Raw genomic sequence first — 22,174 nt, 5'->3', positions numbered from 1 at the left:
ATACCAACACACTCTTCATACAGTCCCTCTGCTGCCTTCTCCTCACCTCATCCAGGGCATGTGTTCTCTCCCTTGTCTCTGCTTCTTCCTCGGCTGCTCTCTCTTCACTGGCTCTCAACCACTTAACAGAACCAGCCACAGCTGCACCTTATCTACATCGGCCAATCCGCCAGCCCTGAAGCCAGACCACAGCTGTATATTACCAATGTTAATTAACCCAGCTTCATTCCTCTACTTTTCACCAGTAATTGTCTCTGCCCTTTGATACTTGCTATCATCTACTCTATTGTCCTTCCACTGCTCTTCATGCTTCCTACAATCCCTCCCTCCCTTACAAATCTTTGCTTTGGAACACTGGATTTAGAAAACTTGCCTTTTAAGCCAGAAATGCTTTACACAACTAATGTCATTTTCTATGTGACCTAGGACACTAGGGTCTTGCCCAATATAAATGGTTAATAACACCAAGATTGTTTAAATTATCACAGAAACTGGTTTGAATGTTGTATTATTATGCACAGGGAAAAGGTAAGGAATTGGGCTATGTAATGTTCCATTAAAATGTTTGCCCCAGAGTAAAAAAATGAAGATTAGTACATTTGGCATCACATAGCACTGATAAATGTTTCCATTTTTCAGGGAGATGAAGTTTTATTCCTAGATTCCCCTGACATTCTTAAGATAAATTATTATACTACAGTGCTTCAAGCATCCAGCACAAAGAGGGGGCCATTGGGGGTAGAAAAGAAAGAAAACAACATGAAAGAATAAAGGGGGATATAAAGTGAACAATACATAATTCACGTTTTCAGGATCACTCAGCCCCACAGAGCTTGACAGAAAATAAGAATGCTGTTTTACTGAAAAATACTGATTAAGAAATCAGTAAAAATTCCATTAAATTTGTGATGTGGGATTATGATAAAGGGATAATTGAACTGGGAGATTCCCATCTAACATTCTGCTCTGAAGCCAATCTTCCACATCCAGGATAACGTGCTTTGACCACTCTTATTGATTAGTCCTTGCAGATTTTCATGAGAAGCTCGACTTTGTCAGAGAACAGTCCTTCTGACAGACTTCCCATCAAATTCAACAGAAGTAACTTCTTAATGTTCTGAGGAAATTAGAAGAAAATTTCTCACAAAAATTTAGTGAGTCTTACTGAAGCAATAAAATACTATTGAAAAAAGCATGACAGAGCCACAAGAAATATTCATTTGGAAAATCAAGACACAATATGAAGTGATTGCTAGAGAGGGGTATTTTCATTTTTTAATAATGCTACTACATAGGATACAATATGCTTACGGGATGGTGGTTTCAGATCTGCCTGAAGAGTCTAAATTTGTTTTCCTCACACAAGATTTAAGATTTAGTTTGCCTTTCATCTCCTTCTCTCAGAAAAATCTCGTATTTGCCGTTATATAACTAAATTAGTTAATGCTTGAAAAGATACTTTGGCATTCTACATTAAAAGAATTCTCTGTATGAAACAATTCTTGAAAAAAATCTGTCTTGGGATGGACAAAACAGAACTAACAGACACCTCATTCAAAGAGATGTTCTGTTTATATGTCAAGTTTGAAACATTTTAGAGACATACAATAGAAGAAATGGCACCACAATTTCTAATTTGGTGCTTTATGATAAAAACAAGTAAGAAAGAAGAAGAACACTGTTAATTTTATTATTAGCATCATCATATTCAAGTGACTTGCTTTTCAGAGCTGATAATCCAATTTCTTTCATAAATACAGTAGTTTTCAATTTCAGTCTTTTTTTAATAGTTATAGCAGCTAGAGATTAAAAAGATTTTAATCTCTGAATCACTCATCCATTTCCCAGTTGAAAATTTATGTAGCACAAAGTATTGAAACTAACTAGGAAATACAAGTTTGAACAAAAAGAGTGAGTTCAAAGTGTTGCAAATAGTACAGATTGTGAGCTTTACTTCTTTTTTAAGAAAACCAAACATAGTCTTCGTGTCATCATCAGGAGGTGTATATTTTCATGTACCTTTACACTTTCAGCAGTTTTAAATCAGTAGGACCAAAATAACAAAAAATTAGTTTGCTTAGTATGAGTGAACTTTTTGTACACAACCAGTATTTGATTAGTGCCCAACCCAAATCCTATCATGATGTTTGTTGTTAGATATGCTCTGCATGACACTTCAAAGCAGGGCTGAATTTTTCTTGAAGGTTCTTGGTCTCCAAATCAATTCTGAAGACACAGGAAAGCATTACTTCTAAAGAACATGGATATTAATTCAGAGTTTAAGTAAACAATGTACAATGTTCAGAAAAAAGTGAAGAGCAATGTAATTTGTTTCCAAAAAGTTAATGTGTCAGGTAAAGGTGTATATTAGAATGGCAGCATGCCTCAAAATTGTGTTCACACTGTAAGGCTGACAAACTGATCCATTCCTATCCACAACTCTAGCAGAAGATGTGGCAGCTCAGATATTTGAACAGTTCATTTATTTACATGAACCTTTATTGGGCTTTCCCTCAAGCTCACCAGCTATTTGGACATTGAACATACATGATGACAAGAACCAACATGGACCCAGATTTTGTTCAGTCCTGGCTAGGAATCTAACACCTTTCAAGCTCTGTGTGCCCTATAATCCTCTAAAAGTCCTAATCCCACTGTCCTTTTTCCCCTTTGAAGGTTGCCTTGCTGGATGAGAATGTTTCTGCTGGTACCAACCGCCCACTAGCTATAATATGCTCTACTGCATGTACTTCCAGAACAAACCAAATTTAGAGGCAGCTAGTGTGGAAGGAGTTTCTTGGATCTTCAGGGCCTTCTTGATTAAATTAAAGGTTGAGTTGCGTTAATGTATTTGTGAGGAGTTACACAACACAAAAACACTAAACAGAATTGCGAAGCCCACAGAAAACGTCTACTAAATTCATAAGCAAAACTTTCTAGCTTTTGAAGACTCTCTGTAGCTATGTTTACCATGCGTAGAAGGAGTAGTATGGACTTCAAGCAACCTAAAATTTAATTTAACAATAATATACGAAGATAGTAAGCTTTGTAAAAACCAAACAACAACCAACCAACCAAAAAACCAAACCAAACCAAACAAAAAAAACCAACAAAAACCACCCCAACAAACCAAAAGAAACTTCAATGAATCTTAGATGATCTGAAATCTTTATAAATGTTCTTTAGAAAGAAACACTGCATATGAGGACAAAAAACTCCCCCACAAAACCACTAGCTCCTCCTCTGAACTTGCACTGAGATTCACACTGACAATATTTGTCTTGTAAATACTATTTTACCATATTTTTTTTTCCTGGGGATGTGGTGAGGCTTATACAGGAATTGCACAGTATGATGGCACACAATATAAACCGGCCTGCAGGCAATAAAGAGGAGCGAGTAAGGTGCTATAACAAAATTGCACTTTCATCTCCTGTCAGCCTTAGCTTTATTTTTGAATTTTATGTCAGTCTGGGAAAGAAGCTTTTGCATGCAACAAGTTCCTTGTGAGCCGTAATCCCTGTATTTTCCAAAATGTAAGTTGTTGGTAAAGCCTGTCAATTCTTTTGAGAAATTATGAATGATTCCTGTGCAAGCCTGAGCTTCATCATTGTGAATGTCCTTGCCTGCTTTTTCCCTTCTATTGTGTGTCAACTTCAGATAACAACTCCGGTTGTTAACACCAATCTGGATTCATAGATGTGCAATTCCCTAACTCACTCATGTGGATAATGTATTCATCCTATAATGATGTATCTTAGTTTTAGGAGAGTGATGGCTGGAGTGGAATAGGTGCCACAAGTAAAAATAACGAACCATTTAGCAGTTATAGTGCAGTCTGTTGCAGGGTATCTCTTGGTGTCTCTCTCTCCCCCTACCCATCTGTAGCAATAATAATGTAGAACAGTCTTTGAAATAGTGACACAACTGAGTGACTATACCAGGTGTTAAAATGTAGTTAGTTACCATACCATTTCTGACATTGACCTCATTAATACTGCTGTATCAGATCTGATTCTTAAAGGACAGAGTTCTTTGGTGAGTATAACATACAGGAGTGAAGAGAAAGTAACCCATTCTAGCTGTGATGAGGAATACAATAACCCATCACCGTAGCAAAGACCATATTTTATTTGAAAAATACGAATAAAGGATTTTGTCCCTTTTGTTTATTAAAACAAAATGTAACAATTACTTGCATAAGGAGGTATACTTTACATTACTCTTTTGTTAAAAAAAATATAAGTATTTTTGGAGACTTTGGAAAAATAAGGATGGCCCAATATGCTCCTAACGTTCCTTAGAATGCACTGTGCCATTTATATGTACTGCAAGTACAAGGTCTCAGAACTTTATAATCCATAAAGTAACCCTAGGCAGCATAATTTCATATTCTTCTCTGCATTTAGAATATTTCCTTTGTTAACCTTTGTGTAAGTCTATGAGTTTGGTTAATTCCAGACTGGTCCAATAGTTAGGTTTTCTAAAGGATGATTTTACAAAGCCTTAGATCACAGAAATTTTTGTAATTGCTTTTAAATACCAGTGATAATATTTTCACATAGACATTTTCTTGCAGTATTCACAAATTAAACAACTGCATCAGAATTCAAAATAAAAATTGTTTACAATTATTTTGGTTTTCTAAGAAGAATGCAAAAATAAAGTGCATAACAGAGTGAAATTACTTTCAACTTTTACAGTCTTCTATGTGTATGTAATAAATGGTAAGACTGATAACCAAATTAATTTGTTTTCAATATATGAATCTTAATCTAATGCCAGTTGAATTCAAGCTCTTTCTTGTCTTTGAAGTGTATTAATTGAAGTTTTTGACTGGTGTTAAGTTGACAACATATTTTCACATTTTAAAATACAGGCAATTTTCCCAGATGATGTGTCAAGATTACAGCGTACTGAGTGCCCTCACCATTACAAGAAAGAGGGTTTGTTTGAAGAATGCAACTAATTAATTTGGTGTAAATGTACAATTAGTTGGATAGTTGTTGCAGAAATAAAATTGTAAATCAGAAAAGCCCTTAAGCACCACTTTATGTGTATGTGCCATTTAACTGTACTCTGTATCTTCCAGCGTAAGTAAAACTGGCAGTTTTCAGCATTTAGTTGTTAAGCGGCATTTAGGCTAAGAGGAAAATATTTGGGAATATGAGTACACAAAAGATCCATGAAAGCTTTAAGCAAAGTCTATACAATCAAATGTAACTATAAACTAGGAAAGAGTTTCCCACCATACTTTCACTGAATGTATACTTTGTTTAAATCAGCAATGCTACAAAATGATCATGCCCTCCATAGCATACAGTGTTATTTTTCTTCTAGTTTAATCAATGTTAATGTAGAAATTCTCAAATACAGCTTACATTTGTTTCTAGGATACAAAGGACCAAAGGAAAAAATTGTGGGATCAGGAAAAGAAATCTGTAAACCTGTTCTTTCTGCACCGTGAGGCCTTTTTCTATGGCCCTGAAGATTTAATATTCTGCTATTTGTCATGCAAACAACACGGCACTGTGATGTGTATTTGAGTAAAAAACAGTAAGCATAGCAAGCATGCAGACGTATCATGATAGAAAAGCACATTTGGTGATCACTGTGGATAGGACATACCAAACAGTACACACCGCAGTATCACTGAAGCAGCGTCTCAATAACCCTGCAGAGTTTTAAAGGATTCAGAATTCCTGGGGCTGTGGTTATGATGCACGTGCTGTACAGCAGGAAAGGGCACCAGGAACGGTGAAAAGGAGATTCTTGTTTCTCTGAGATATGACCTCCTTCTCTCATTAACTTAAAAAGATCGTGAGCATAAGGAGTGGTTATTTGCTTACATCACTGCACTTCTGTTGGCTTTAAGCCTGGATGTTCTATGATGCAAATAAAAATAAAACAATGGTGGGAACACTGCTTAAAGCACAAAACACAACTCATTTTCCCTGCTTCGGTGTAGGGCCAGAGGGAAGAGACATAAAGAAAACTAATACCTGGCTCTCAAAATTACAATACAACAATGAATGCAGTTTTCATGCAGATGTGCTACAAAGTATTATGGCCCATGGTACTACTAATGCTGAAAGATTTTCTTCTTAGCACTCTATTCATACAATATAAAGATTCACATGTTGGCATAAAGCGAGAGCATTCTAAATCAAAAGAAAATTTCTCCTCATAAAATCCTGCCACTAGTAGTTGCTTCATTTGGGACAAAACTGAAACATATCCTAATTCTACCCCCCAAAAATACAATACATAAACCATTATCAGCTTGAGTATAACACTACATTAATGTATCTGTTTAACTTTAGTCTACAATGAGAATGCCTCCATAAATGCATTTCTAGAAGATTTTGTATTTGGTGAAAATAAAAAAAATAAATACTTAAATAAATCTGAACACAGATTATTAAACTACTTTTAAACCATCAGCAGGACATTTTAGGGTCTGGGTTTTTTTCCTCTCTAAATTGCCTTGTGGGTTCAGATGTTGACAAAAAGGGAAACATTACCATTTTCAAGTTGCAAACAAAACAGTATAGTAAAAACAAATTCTGAAACTATAGTGCAACTAATACTTTTTAGAGTTTGAAAAGTTTCTTACAAAGCTACTTGCTAGTTTCTCCAGAAGGCTGTTTAAACCAAAAGCATCTCAGGACAGAGTTCATAAAAAAAAAATTAAAAATCCTGAAAAGTATAACTGATCAGAAATTTCAGTCACGTCTAGGACCTACTCAACCACACAGTAAAGAAGGGAAGGCTTCTGGTTCACCTGTGTGGCCTACAGTAGGTCAGCAATAAATACAGACCCTTCTCTACTAAGCTGAAGGTAAGTGGCACCTAAAATGTATAGGAAGGAATCCAGCGGAGTGTACAGATCTGTATCACTGTCCACACCAGCCCAGGGACTGAAAAAACAGTACACAGCTTCTGCTCTGCACAGTTCCCCCTAAGATGCATACTGCAAGAAGTCCACTTTCCTAAGTGAGGCTTCAATTTTCTTAGAAGCAGAAGACTGCCATAGATGGTGAGCCTTATAGGTCATAACCTTTCTTGGATATTTTTTTATTCTGAGCTCCTGGTCCTCTCATAGTACTATCACAAGAAAGACAAACAAAAGGTTAAAGTTTCAAACAAAACAGGGGAAAACCTAAGAATTTGCTGGATTAGGTCTTAAACAGCCTGAAGTGCTAGGCAGAACTGTTTAGCAGTTCTGCAATGCTAAAAAGTTACTAACATAGAAAAGCAATTTACTTAATCCATAGGAACCACAATAATGACACACTTTTATTTTTTTTCTTACTCCACTGACTTATAATGTTCCCAAGCTCCCATGATGCTTCAAATAGGGAGAAAAAAGCTTGCTCTTAGCTGGAAATTACTCTAGGGAAAATTAAATACCACTAGATTGAACTAAAATGAAAAAAGCATCATCATCTTATTCTCTTTGTTTTATTTTTTGCTATCCCAGTATCTTACTAGTAGTTCTATTTTGCTTTTAGTTACACAGGGAATAGAAAGACATTATGATTAAGAACTCTGTTTTAAACTGACTGTTGTAGCTTCTGGACTAAGACCAGAAAAAAGTCTTGAAAAGCTTCATCTACTGACGTAAGTGAAGCACAGTGAACCAAACAACTGTATAGTTTAATGGTGCTGCCATTGTTGTTTTTATTGAAAGAGCCTATGCTTCATCTGCTTTGCTGCATAAAGTGTACGCTGGACCCATTCCATTTAAATGAACGATGTTCCCGTGAAAAGACAAAACCAAAAAACACAACACTGGAAACAGCAGTTCCTCTAGCACGCAGTAACAGAGCAGGTCTGGTGTTATAGTCTAGAGCCATGTTTGAGCTAACAGCTAATGATGCCTCCCCTCCGTTAGCTGGTCATGGATGAAAAGATTATGAAGGGCATAATGAAATGACACCATCTCAAGGCAACCTGATTATTCAGTAAGATTAAATCATCTCAGGACCGTTTATTTAAGAGGACAGTATTGGCTGATCCCTTCTGTAAAGCAAACAGACTGTTAGCGCTTCTCACACTGGTAGTAAACTCCACTGGCTACCTCACATTGGGATCACAAGGCCTAGAGCGTAGCTAGAAATGCAAAATCACAACCACCTGCAAGAGAATTGCTCCCCCGTTAGCTATCTTCCTAAACAGGCATGACCATAAATTTACTGTAGCTTGGAGATGGTAAGCATATTGCAATAAAAATGTCATTGCTTGGCTTTACTTTAGGTATTGTTACAGATACGGTACCACAGACTTCATTGAGCAATTAAAAAATATACACAAGGGACAATAGCTTCTTTTTTTCTGTATTTTTCAAAATTTGACCTTCTTCCAATTGGAGAACCCAGTTTCACATACGAAAAGGGCACTTGTTCTACAGTAACTGCATACAACTTGCTCAGTTCCAAGTACTGTATTCATTTTTTGTTATCGTTGCTGTCATTTTATCTCCAGTTGTTTAGGGACTTCTCTGTTCCGGGAATTACAACTAAGTTGTTCTTTCTGATTCTATTTCCCCATAGAGTTCAGCTAGCTTCTTGAACTCAGGTCCCCAGTCTCCAAGGTAATTGTAATCCTGGTCAGAGTGTGTTGTGGCTGAATCCAGAGAGCTGATAGATCCAGCTTCTGATCTATGACCCTCATAGGCATATGTCTGTAAGGAGTCATACGGGGGCACGCTGGGGTCCAGATCAGCCTCTGCCAGTCTTTGTTTAATGAACTCCTGAACATCTATACTGTCAAGACTTGAGGAGGGATGATGCCTGGGCACAGGCTTCACTTCAGGACGAATATCCCTCCGGTATTTTAGCTCCTCAGCAGCTGATGGATTCCGCAGTGCTGTGATGTCAAATGCTTCTGTGTCTTCTTCTCCACCACCCTCATCATCATATGTCACAACATTTTCCCGAACATCTTCTTCTGAAATGATCAGAGGCTCCTTCTTGCTACGTCTTAGGGTGATGAAAAGGACCACAATTGCTAAAGAGAAAACTGCAGATATTAGAGTAGGTTTAAAGTTTACATCTGATGTAAGTAGATATACACTGAAGAAAAAGCAGGCACTAAGTCACAAATACAGAGGTGTAATATTTTCAGGCTAATCTTGGTATTTGGAACCATTTACATCAGGCACACGTCTGTAACAAAGGGTCACCAAACTTATCCAATCTGGAAAAGAGCGTACTTATATTCCTAAGTGAGCAATGCCTTTGTTTTGTAATGGGTCACCTGAACATAATTACTGTATGCCTGGAAAGAACCCATGAAATCCATGCACAGCAACATGCCAAAGTGCAACAGGCTGAGACCACACAACTAAGGGGAAAATTAATAATGCTGTACTGCAACTACGAACTTCCGATACAGCCTGGTCTCCCAAAGGGTCAGTAAAGAGCACTCTTCTACAGTGTATTTTCTTTGTGGGTATTGCTGGGGTTTCTTGAGCCGATAATGGAATCCACTAGTTGGATCATTAGGGGTCTCATAAAGGACATAAAAGGGGACAACATTCTTTCAGTTAAAGGAGAAATTAGTAACCAGAGCTGACATTTTTCAAAAGCGTTGTTAAGGGCTTTCAGGCTTCATTAAAAACAGTATTTAGCATATATACTGAACTGAAATATAAAAGGTTTATTTTTTATTTTAGGAATAGTCAAACTTGTATGATAAAATATAAGACTATAAAACTAAATGCGGTACTATAAATTTTAGAACAGCTTTCTGACGAGGAAGTTCTGACATAAGCTGTAAGGAAAGTAGTCCTTAGAGAACGTAGAGCCTTTGGGAAAAAAATATCCTCAAATTTTCCAATGTGGGTCACGCTGTAATTCCCATTATTTCTTGACATCTCTGTAAGAATGCAGAAAACACGAGCAGTACAGAGATATGTACCCAGCAAGTTATGCCTCTGCCAGAAAAAAACAGAAAGTATATTAACTAATGGGTAACACTCAAACTGGCCTGGGCAAAAAAATGAAAAAGAACTCAAGAGAAAATGCACTTGCAATGGCATTTATCTAATGGAGTCATCTTATAGTCTCATATGTCCCTTGCCCCTGTGGATTATGGTGTGCATTCCTATCGGCTTATCCCACAAAGGTAATTAAGAAATGGCTTTTGTACAGTGCTAATGGTGCTTCTTACAGTGTAATGCATTTTAAAAAAAAAGCTTTCCTCATCTATCTTCTATCATTTTTCACACTGTTTTAAGACATGGAATTAGAGCCAGTGGCTTTTTGAGAACGTTCCAAATTACAGAAAAAAGACCTGCAGTGCTAATTATTTGATAACCTCTGAAAAAATTTCCAGTGTTCCTAGTGGATTCTAAATATTCACAAATGTACTTTAAAGGCATTTTTCCTATTAATTTTATCTAAACCTCTTCCCTGTAATCACAGCTATATACTTCTAATTACCTACTACTACCAGCCAGCCTCTGGTTCAGAAACAGGTTGTATTAAAAATTTCTGCCCTGTCACATTCAGAAAGCCAGTGGAAGGATAGCATTACTTAATAATAAAAGTGGCTTACCAAGAAGAATGATGACACAGAGCAGGATTGCGATTAAAGCTCCTGTGCTCAAGCCAGCTGAGGAGAGGAAAGCTTCAGCATGGCAAGTTCTTACTCTTCCATCTCTTTCACACACACAAACCCTAATTGTGAGAGTACTGCTGCTGCTGAGAGGGGGCACTCCACCATCAGAAATCAACACTGGGAGGTAATAGATATCTTGAGTGGTTCGACTGTATCTCCTTCGTCTTGTCAGGATACTGGCTGTATTATCTACGAATATCAAAACCAGAATATCATTTTAATGAAGAAAAAACCAAATAATGTTATGGACCATACGTTTCCTGTTGAGTAGAAGCATAAGGCATCTTAAAACTAGGCAGTCCTAATCTGTAAAAATGCACAATCTAGAATTAAAAATTGTCAGGAAGCATATGTGGCCAATGAGGAAAAAGAAGAGGCAGGAGAAAGTAATTAGTATTACATAAATAGGATTATTTAAGCTCATGTACTTTTCTTAGAGTCAAAATGTACTTTGGCAAACATTTTAGGCCCAGTTTGCAAGTGTTTTAATCCCATGTTATGCTGTTGGTAGAATATGGACCCTTGTAAATGTGAATACCTGGAATTCTGAGGATATCTGTATAATTAATCCACAACATATAATTTAATAACATCCCCTTGATTCTTAGAAGAATTATAAAAAGTATTTAGTAAAAGTTAAACTTTCCTGTTTTACTGTTTCTGATAGGCTTTATAGATCAAGTGAGCTTTCAAAAAACATCAGAAAGGACAGTGGCCAAAGACTCATGCTGTGGAGAGGTCAGGAAGAAGGGCAAGGGCAGGGAAGGGGGATGGAGGAAGGGAAGGAAAGAGGAAAAAAGCAGGTATTACATGTTCTGAACTGGTAGAGGTTAAAGATAAGTAAGCAAAGGGGAGATAGTGATGTAAGATGTTGTCACCATAATGTTACCCACAGGTTCATATGGCATATATTACAGTCAATGAGAATTGTAATGCTTATTACACACAAATTGCAAGAGAATTTATAGACACTAATTAGAATAGTAAGCTGCCACCTGTATTCCTTTAAGTCCAAGAATTCAAGGGGCATAAAGAGAGTGCGTGGGAAGAAATGCTACAAGAATGTATAGTTAAATCTTATTTTCATATGTCTAAAATTTAATTCCAGTCTGTTGCCACCACTTTAACAGTATTGACCTCTGAATAAGAGCCTACAGAGAAATCAAAAATTGAGACAGTGAGAAATCAGACATGAGCAGCTGTGGAGAAAGAGAGAGATGGGGACTGAGAAATGGAAGACACATTGGAAGAAATGTACCTGTAATGCTTGTCCATGATTAACAGCTACACAGTTAAATTGTGGGGTTGTGGGTTTGGAGTTTTTTAGCAAACACCACAGGGGTGGTAAATGCAGAAATACATCTGCTGGGTTTCTCTTCCTTTTACAAACCAGAACATTTCTTCTATTTCCTTACCACTGTAGGTACAGCATTAAGTGGATTTATTATGTCTGTGGCACTTTGTGAAAATCTAGTGCAACAACACAGATAGTGTGGCATATTTTAGCCCACAGGACTGATAACTTGCATATTTGAATGGAGGAGTGGGTTTTGTTTAAACTGGATACTGTTTACTAGGTGACTACTCTTCACGCCACATCTTCTATCAAGCTCTGTGCCAAATTTTGAAATTCATTTTAACTCACTTCTCTCAACATTTTGCTTTTGCGTATCATCTGACAGTGATACTGAGAAAAACCGGTGGTATAGCCCCGTATCAGCATAATATCATAACATAATATATTTAGCAACAGGTTTCACACAAGAAATCCATATGAGGTGGGAAGTGATACCCTTGCTGCTGAGCCAAGAACATCAGGTTCCACTGCACTGAAGTTCATTAGCTTTTATTCTCCACTCCCCTAACTTATATTCTTGAAAATGTCTAGCATGCTGTTTTTTATAAACTCATTAAGTTTTTTTCTTGCTTGCAGGGGGTGCAAAATATTACTTCTATTTATGTATTTATTTATCTATTTATTCTCAGCAGGCCTTGAATTTCTCTTCCACTTGTTCATGTCAAGGTATAGTTTTTATGACTGAACCCCAAGATTCATGCCAACTTCCTCTTTAGAGGCGTGACACCAGCCACTTATAAAGCCTTTTATAATAATTCCGTTTACAGACCCTTTTTGGAACTGTATTGAGATGAACATATAATTCTTTCATCTGAAAAAATCTACACAAAGTAAGATCATTACACTGTGGAAATTGTATTTCCATAGAGATTATAAAATACCTATGGCAAAATATACTGTTTTCCTTACAAAGCTATTACACACACACACACACACACACATACACACACTAAAGTGTTTTCAATAACCTGCGGAAGAACCCGAACACAGAGCTGATCAAAAGATGTCCAGTAAACCAGTATTTTCCTTTGGTGTAGGGTTCTGGAAATAATTCCTATATACCTACAGAATATGACATGCACAAATATTTCTACCATTTTTACAAAAACTGCAGAACTTTAGCTGTTCTCCTAATATTGCTTATTCTGGGCTTGTGAAACCTTATAAAAACATACTGTAGTATTCTCATTAATGCTGCTTTTTTTCATTATCTTATTGTTAAGAAATCAATTATTTCCACATTTTCTGCAATTAGACTAGGGAACAAAGTGTTCTGTGACAGAATTGAGTCAATTCACTGAAGAAATCAAGCTTGATAATCACTGAAATTCAGATTGCTTTTATCGTAGAAAGAAAACTCTCCCCTAAAGCAGAGTGAGCAGTGGTCTTACGACCATAATTACAGAATATGCCCACCCATGGAAGCCCTACTAGGCTCTGCCAGTCTAATTCTAAAATTAAAAAATTCTAAAAAAACCCAGAAAACTCCAAGTCTTGTTTTAAAAATTTGGACCAGCTTGCTCTTTAATACATGTCTGGCCTTCCACTTTTAATTAAATGCAGTACACGAACAATAGCTCAGTGATCTATTTCAAAATACTCCTATAACAAGCAAATAATCTTACGGAACATGGATTACAGAGGTACAGTTTAAACAGATGTAGATTGCCTGCAAGTCTTTTAATTTTTGAATACATAATTGGTATAATCAGGGGGCAAAGTAAGCAGCTGTTTTATCTTTCTGCTACACAATGTCACATAAAAATCTTTTGCTTGCTTTTTTTAACAATATCTTGCCCATTTCTTTGTGCTAGACTGTCACTCTCAACTTCCCTAATATTGCTGGAAGACACAGATAAAATCTTCAGTGTTTCAAATAGGGAAACCACCATAGAATACAAAATAACCTGCTGGTCTGCCTGTCTGCTGCCAAAGCAATGGCAGATTGAGCTCTAGATACAGCCCAAAAGCAGAAAAAAACCTCACATATCTGTGATTAGTATGGAATTTCAAATGAATACATATTTTCCATAAAAAGGAGTTAATGTTTGCAGTATATATATATGAGGTGATGTCTGCTGCTTCTGCCTTTCTACATTAGGAAACAAGCTTCATCACCACTTCCTCCATATGCATGAAAAACTCCACTGACTTTCTAGCTGTTCAGAATCCAGCGTATGATTGCTTTCCTTCCTTGAAATGCAACTTATTACAGATTATTAGCAGGGCTCTTCTCTAACAATTTCTCTTTTTATCTTCTGCAGTTGCAGGTTGTTAAACAAAACAAGGCTGGGGAGCAAGCGTGATCCCTGGAACACCAACTGTTCACACTGCTGAAGTTTAGCACTCTCCTTGGTATTTTGTATGTCTGAGCCAACTAGGACTCTCTCACGTAACGCGCAACCGCAGTCAGAGTTAATGACATACACCAAGACCCTTCCCAGCAGGCAGTATGGACAAGAGTGCACCAGGTTTGTCTCCCTCTATTTTACACAGTGCTTCAACATCATTCGAACAGCCTGTAGATCCTTTAACGTCCCTACACGACCTTGTGCGCTACACACTCTGCAGCCCATAACTTCCTTTTGTGACATGCTAACCCCGCTCTTTTGGGTTGCAATACAACTTCAACATTATTTCATAAATTCAGAAGAGAAAAAAAAAATTATAATAAAAGCTGAGCTCCATTGGGTACTACACAGGGTCCAGAGGAGGTACAAGGCCAAGCGCTATGTAACGTACACAGCCTGGGTTATTGAGCTTCATTGCAAGAGAACAGTCATAGTCCTGTTTTACTTTGTGGATTGCTGTTCTTTTTTCTCAGCAACAATACTGCCACAATAAACAAGTCTGTGTGGTCACCTAAAAATCCCATTGAAGTCATTAGAGAAGTACAACACTGCCCATATGCACTTTTTGGCACAGAAAGAGAAAGCAATTTCGAAGAAGTGACAGTTTTAAGGAGAATTATATTTCAAGTTACAACAAATGAGATGATGACGATCACACAACAAAGTTATCCAGAAATAATACCTTAAAAACCGAAGGATATGTTGAAGAACTCAACTTGAAATGTAATTCCCTGTTGGTAGTAACACTATCTCCATGAGCAAAGCATTAGTATTAAAAACTCTCATGTCTCTCATCCCAAAGGAAAAACATCACAGATCTTATACTGCTAAATTCAAAAGGTGACATGAAGTGTTATTACTAATAATCAGAACAGTCTTTCACTTCTGCTTAATACTCTATTTTCTGTTAGTGTCTAGAAGCCCCAAACTCTTCAGTTCGGGTACTTTGTTCATGTAAGTAAGAAAATCCTACAAAACTTTGTCCATGTGAATCTTCCTGGGCTTATACCCAAAGAAGACCCAGTATTCAAATCTGAGCAGGAATGAGTAACTTCTTCCTTTCATTCTCTGGCATAAATCTAAAAAAGAGTGAAGGATCCAGTATCACCATACAGCTACAGAAGCAGCGATGAAAATGCTGGCTGAAAAGAAAAGCATCAGAGACCAAATATAATGAAGACAAACTGAGGATTCCTGAGCAGTAACCTAGCAGTAACGAAATGATTTAAGCACAGACTACTGGTGAAGACGTAAAGGAAAGGGCATTGACATGTGAGCATGTATGCTATAAGGCTAACTGTGGACAGATGGGGGAAAAATTGTAAGGATGATAAATAAACACTGTGAGAAAAATACAAAGAAAATACCAAAATGACAACACAGACAAAGTAAATAATTCAAATGTTCCAGTAAAAAAAAAAAAAAAAATCAGAAGAGCTATAATTAAACCACACTTCTCTGGGGTGGAAGGTCTTGCCAAACAATGAACTGACATTTTTATACCACACAAAATAAGTACAGATTGAAAAAACAGGCATTTTTTTTATTTTAGCATTGTATTTGTTTATTTAACATTAAATTGTTTTTCTTATATCTTTAACATCATAAAACTAAATATTAGTATAAGGCATAATTTTAGGCAAAGAAGAAGCCAGATTCAAATTTTTAATTTCAAAAATTTGCCACGGTGAATTTATCTTGGTTGTATTCTCTTGAGTAGTAAATAGATTTCTGTAGAAACAGGTGTTACATGACACATAGCAGGAGATTCTCTAACAACATACGCAATTATAAGCATTCTCAAAAAACAAATGTAAAGCTTTTCCTTCAATGCAATTTCAGAAATTTGAATGAAAATAAAAAGTATGACCATAACTCTCTTAAGACACTGACATGGAAATTTTTAGTTCCCAATAGCATCAGAGGTTTTAATTCTCACTATTACTTTCACTATTAGAGTCAGATACAGTAACTCTTTGTGTATGCCTGTGTGTACATATAAGTCAGTCACTGGAAAGTAACTCAGCCCTCAAGTACTACTCTTTTTCATTAAGTTGTTTAGAATATTTTACAACTTAGATCTCTAACATTTTAACAGAGAAGGAAACTGTGTCTAAGAAGTGATTTTCCAAAGATCACTGAGAATCAAGGATCGTGGAAGATGATCAAAGCTAATGACATCGGCATAATACAGAAATCATGTCTCTAATGTTCTAGTCAGAGCTCTATTCTTGAGGATAAATGTATGTAAAGGTTCAACAAAATGGATAATAAAAATTTAGCCAATATACAGCACTAACTGCATCCTCACAGCTGTTCTGATGTTCTAAGCTTCCATGTTTTTATTGTTTACATTCCTTATCAAAAACTATTGGAGGACCCATTGAGAGAGAAGCTAAAAAGGCAGAACTTTTAAGAGAAGGACCTTAGTATGAAACCAAAAAATCCCAGAAACTGTAAAAGCTACAGGCAGTCAAGTATGAAGACTGATGCTGATGATGTACGCAAGCGTTTACTGAGGAGGTGGGAAAGTTACAGCAATAAAACTAGATTGAAAGGGAGGACAGGGGTCATGGATTGAGAAACTCCTTTGATACCTGAAAACAGATACAGCAGATAGACAGGGAAGACAAGTGTATAGGACAGCAGCAGTAGCACTAGGATGATGAAAACAACAAATCTGACTCTTCTAGACCTGGAAGGCAAGGCCTTTTTATCTCAAAATATTTAAACTGTAAACTTCACCTCTGAGAAATACGATAAGAACTAGGACTCCCTGGAGATGAAAGGGCTGACTGCTAAGGGAAATTAACAGCTCCAGCATAGGGAAAGAAAATTTATCCGGTTCCTTGTGGCACACATTGCCCCATTTCATGATCTAAACTTTCTCATATTTGGGCTGTGCTTTGCAAATACGGCAATTAGAACTTCAGATTCATCTCAAGTGAATTTGAGGTTACACATGGGAAATTCTGCACAGCTCTAACACAGCAGCTCTTCACACTCCGAAGATGTAGTTTGTTAAGCCAGACTGCACGCTTTATACAAGGCTTTATCGCATTCCTCTTTCTGTCATCTCTGCCTTTTTTACATAGCTTTGTAACAAAAGAGGGCATAGGAAAATCAAGACAGCTGAGATACAATGAAAACACCATGGAAGGTGACTACCGGAGCACTCTGGAGGATACTCATTTATTATTCACAATTTGAGAATTCCTTTGACATTTTATGCATTACAGGTAGACACAAGAGAAATGGAAGCAAAAAATAGAGTAAAAACCTTTTTATAGCTCAAGAGGTCTTAATTTTCAGCTCTGCTTATATCAGCAGTTCAACTTCTATAAATTTTCTGAGAAGTCATAACTAACTAAACCCAATGAAAGTACACTGGAATGATTTGCATTTCTTATACTTCTAAAGTCAGACCAGTTTGTTTGTTTATGTGGCACTATATTGATAGGCATATCTGTTTAATTTCTTTACCGATAACTCTTGTAAATTATTTTCTTTTGTGCTAATTTCAAAGCTATTGCCAACGGGCAAAAAGCTCTCGCCAATTTCTAGTTCAGGGAGTAGCAAAAATTAAAAGCAACATAGAAGACTTTTTGGTCTGAAACACAGTTATTTGCTTATGCACTTGTTTGTAAAACACCAGCAGGTAACAGCACTGGAAAGAAATGCATGAAGAACCTATACGCTATGCTGTAACTTAACTATCAGATCAATCTTTTTTAAATGATAGAACTTTCTCCAATGAAAAAATGATCACAAGATGTTGCAGAGGTCTGAGGAAGAAAAATGCCTCCCTCTATGGTAGCTAGTCACGGTTTCATATCCTTTGTACTCATGGTACAATTCCTTTTTTATCTTCATACGCTGATTATGTGATAAAACCTGCTCAGGCATTCAACCCGTTTAGAGTAACAGCATTTCTATGGGCTGTACTTACAGTCACCATGCATAATGCTAACTTTGCGCTTTCTCAGATACCATTTTTCCCAAGTTACAACTTGTAGTCTTTACAGGATGCAATTTCATGGAAGGGCAGTAGTAACTTGCAATACTACATAACCAGAGCCAGGATGCCACCCTGATGTAAATGAAGGCAGGAAAATACGTAGCTGTTTCCTGCTCATGTTGGGCTGCAAACCAGGGGGTTTCAACCTGATCTTTTTTTGACACCACCAGACACTCTAAAGGAACTTAGACATTGTCACGATCTGGCATGTTTATTTGCAACTTTAAAGCCCAGAAGTCTGGCCTGCTACAGATGTCTTCTGCAATATGGTTGGAGAGAATTTTGCACATGTCAGGGAAGACAGTTAAACAGAAACTTCTGCACGGGAATTCATGCTGGGTGAAATACTCTCTGGATGTTGGTCTCTTCCTAAATAACAGCAATGCCAAGTAAAATTGATTTTGGTTTTACTCATTTTTGATCTGTGACACAAGAAAAACGTTAATTTGCATCACAGGCATGGGTGGATGAATACATTACAAATTTCATTTTATACAGATGCCATTGAACTAATTGTGCTCCAGATTTTATAGTAAACTAGGTCTCTGCTTCTGTGGGTATTAAAGTATCTTGTGGCTTAACATTAAGAAAAAGGAATATCCAAAAGGATAGTATCAGAAAAATGTCCTACCTTTGTTCCAACTCCACAACATTCTCCAGCAATGGGTAATTTTCAAAGGGCCAGATCTTTGAGAAAAGCGAGCAGAGGGAAAAAATAAAACTGCAAATATTTTTGTGAAATGAAACCTCTGTCCTGAAGAAATAAAAGGAGAGGAGAAAAAATGCTAAGCGTTCTCTAGGGAGTTGTTCTTCCTTGCAAGTAAGGTAAACTCTGTCTACTTTTAGAAGTTGACCGTCTCAATTTATTACAGTTAGAGAATGTACAAATCGTATTGGGGCTGTTGAGTGAATGTGCACAGTCTCTGCACAAACACTTACGGTCCAGGAAATTTACAATACCCAATGGAGCATCCACGGTATACTGTACATTGTGTGACAAAAAATACCAGTGGAAAAACAGTGCTTTACAGTGCATACAATTCATAAATGTTCTCCTGCACCTACATGCACTATTCTCTAAGGGTTCAGTCTTTTGCCAGGTCCCTGAAAATTGCTGCGTAACATCTGAAAGAGGTCTTTAACAGGGAACTAAACAGGCAGAAAGAGGCAATGAATTTTTTAAACTCACAGAGAAATAGCTTATGCAAATATGTGTATCTATATATAAACGGTTGGGGATATCATAACAATGACATATGCTCACATGCATTTTCATCAAGCTAACAAATTTTGACAAATATATTGATTCTTTAAGGATCTGGAAAACTATTATGATCCTTTCAGGATAAAAATGTCTAATTTTAAAAACTCAGTACTCAGAGGCAGCTCTATTGGGAAGAAGTTCTTTCATTTTTCCTCTGATTCCCCAACAGAAGGTGGTTTTAGTTTCATATTGCCCTGGCAAGTTTTTAATAAAACATCCAAAAGAACATATTTCTGATTAGGCAAAAAAAATGTAAATTTGAGGTATTTCACAAAAGTGAAAAAAACATTAAAAAAATTATCTATGATAACATCCTAAAAAACAAAGTAAGAAGAACACAGATAACAATGAGCTGAGTTACTTAGCATGTGAAATGCAACATAAGAGAATCTCCAGATAAAAAAAAAAGTGTTTGGCTTCTCAGGTTTTAATAGAAATTGCAACATTCTTCTGGATAGAATAAATTGCAAACAGCCCTGTTTTCAATGAAAAGCCTTCATAAGTACAATTCCCAAACAAAAAGGCTTTTTCCCTGGGTTTGCTTTCTAAAATTGCAGGAAATTATTACAACTTAACGTGTCTTCCTTGTATAGCAAAGAAATTCTATTGCAGCTCTTCCGTCTTGCTTACATGTGTACAGATAGTGCATCATTTTGTTGGCTGTGCTCTTTCTTGTTCATACTCTTTAAGTATTTAGTCCCTCTGAATAGTACTTTGTCATATACAAGAAAACCTCAAATAACAATAATCAACTGTAGCTTAAGAATCTAGCCAGTAGGGAAAAAAAGTATCGTAGTCTGTTTTTTTCTGGTTTTGTTTTTTAAATGAAAAAATGTAAATACCAGCAGAATACAGAAGGTGATCCAAGCAGCAGGTTCTGCTGGACTGTGTATTTCATATAGCCCGGTGGCTGTCTCCTGACCTACATTTCCCTGAGGGTTTTAAGCTCTGCATTATGAGGGTACACATTCAAAGGCTGGAGCTTTAACATTGTGGATTGTCACTGAGTAAAAGCACAAGCTGAGGCCCAGGAGATAAAAAGTTTCACTTGTCATATGATCAACTATCTGGACTGATGCTTTAATAGCTGTTTCCTCTGCTGAAGATAGAGAATTTTATTAACCTGAATCATACACATGCTGAGATTGTATATTGCTGCAGTCTATACAGGTAGGTATGGACAAATTACAGAATCTTCTGCAAGTTCTCTAGATTTCAGTCAAAGTGCATAGATATAAATGTTAATATTTAAAGACCCAATTCACTGTTGTAGAGTCTTTTGATCTTGTTGCTCTATTGATGATCATGGAGTAGGGGAACATTCGCATAACAGTGTATTTGGGCTCAAAGAGCAGAATTCTGTTGTTCTCAGTTATGAAAACAAGGGAAGAAAATACCTACTGAGATTTTTGTGAAATTAATCCATTTTCCTGAAGAAATAAAGGGAGAGGATGACTAGATACAAAAATGACTGCAAGAGAAATTTAGCTTTGCAGTGACAGATACAGCTACCACTGACTACCACTTTCAACATGACATCAAGATTTTTATCATTCTGCAAAACATTATTGAAAACTCTCTTAAGGTAACTGCTGTATTTTTTTTTTTCTTTAAAGAAACATAACATAACAAATAACTGTAACCCTCCAAGAATACCAGCCTTCACAGAATTATTAAATTCAAAGGTAAAAATAGCGGCTGTCTTGTGTTAAGGGCATTCTGATTATTTTAACAGCTAACGGTCAAACCCATGAGTTTTCAAAAGTGCAAACTTGTCACAGACATAAGAAAAGCCTCTTCTGACCACCATCTCTCAGATATTTTCTAGACCAAAGATTAACAGAAATTCCATTTCTGAATAGAAATAGATGATAATGATGAAAGTTGTAAATGCTAGAGAACTGGATATTGTGAATGCACTTTGTAAGTGTCCCATTGATATTTTACATATAGATGGTATCACAAAGAAAAGTTCCCAACAAAGGGCTGTGTTTAAACAGTACAATCAAACAGTCATGTGTCGAGCAAAACAGTGACGATGCTTTGCTTTTTAAGATAAATTTCTTGTTATGATTTGAGTTAAACTTGTATTAATTGCATGGGCAAATTTGAAGCTGTGTTTCTGAAGTCTCTGTATGTGTACAAGTTTTATGCAAGATGCTACTGGAAATGCATACTTAATTTTTTTATCTCCTTAGGTGAAATAAAAACATAATGCACAACAGGCCTCTACCTTAAAAGGACACCTTTCCCAGTTCCTTCCCCTACCTTCTGGTACCAAATCCAACTCAGGATAGTCCAAACACTGTCTTCTGCTGTTGGTGGTAAAGTCACTGCTCACTGCTCTCAGGGGGGTAATAAGAAAGCAGCAAGCATTTACTGCTGCATACTTATATCCAAAGTGTGACACTGCCACATAAGAGAGTTATGAAAAGTTCTCACCGTCCTATAAAGCTGTGTAAGTAGATAACTTATGCTGACATGCAGTCCTTAAATTATAAAACTAAATTTTCCACTTGTTATAAACACATATAGTATAGATCCCAATTAAAACATGT

The 22,174-nt window shown here is 36.6% G+C and overlaps 1 protein-coding gene across 7 annotated transcripts in view; it reads right to left on the bottom strand.

The window, feature by feature from the left end:
* Positions 1-1,505: 1,505 nt before the first annotated feature.
* CDH18 (cadherin 18) overlaps positions 1,506-22,174 on the bottom strand; it is a 378,826-nt gene continuing 358,157 nt past the window's right edge. For 5 of the 7 annotated variants that reach the window (XM_037381369.1, XM_037381368.1, XM_037381371.1 and 2 more), the window contains 2 exons: positions 10,564-10,815; positions 1,506-9,024 (listed from right to left, as the gene is read on the bottom strand). In XM_037381369.1, coding sequence (XP_037237266.1) covers positions 8,522-9,024; positions 10,564-10,815 — 755 coding nt within the window. In that variant the 3' untranslated portion in view covers positions 1,506-8,521. Of the gene's footprint in view, positions 9,025-10,563; positions 10,816-22,174 lie in introns of those variants that run through there. The other 2 variants (XM_037381373.1, XM_037381374.1) reach the window with 2 other exon arrangements.

Source organism: Falco rusticolus, chromosome 3, assembly GCF_015220075.1.
Source record: "Falco rusticolus isolate bFalRus1 chromosome 3, bFalRus1.pri, whole genome shotgun sequence".
Classification (NCBI taxonomy): Eukaryota; Metazoa; Chordata; class Aves; order Falconiformes; family Falconidae; genus Falco; species Falco rusticolus.
The sequence above is the reverse complement of the archived record's forward strand: the minus strand, read 5'-3'. Positions and strand labels throughout refer to the sequence as shown.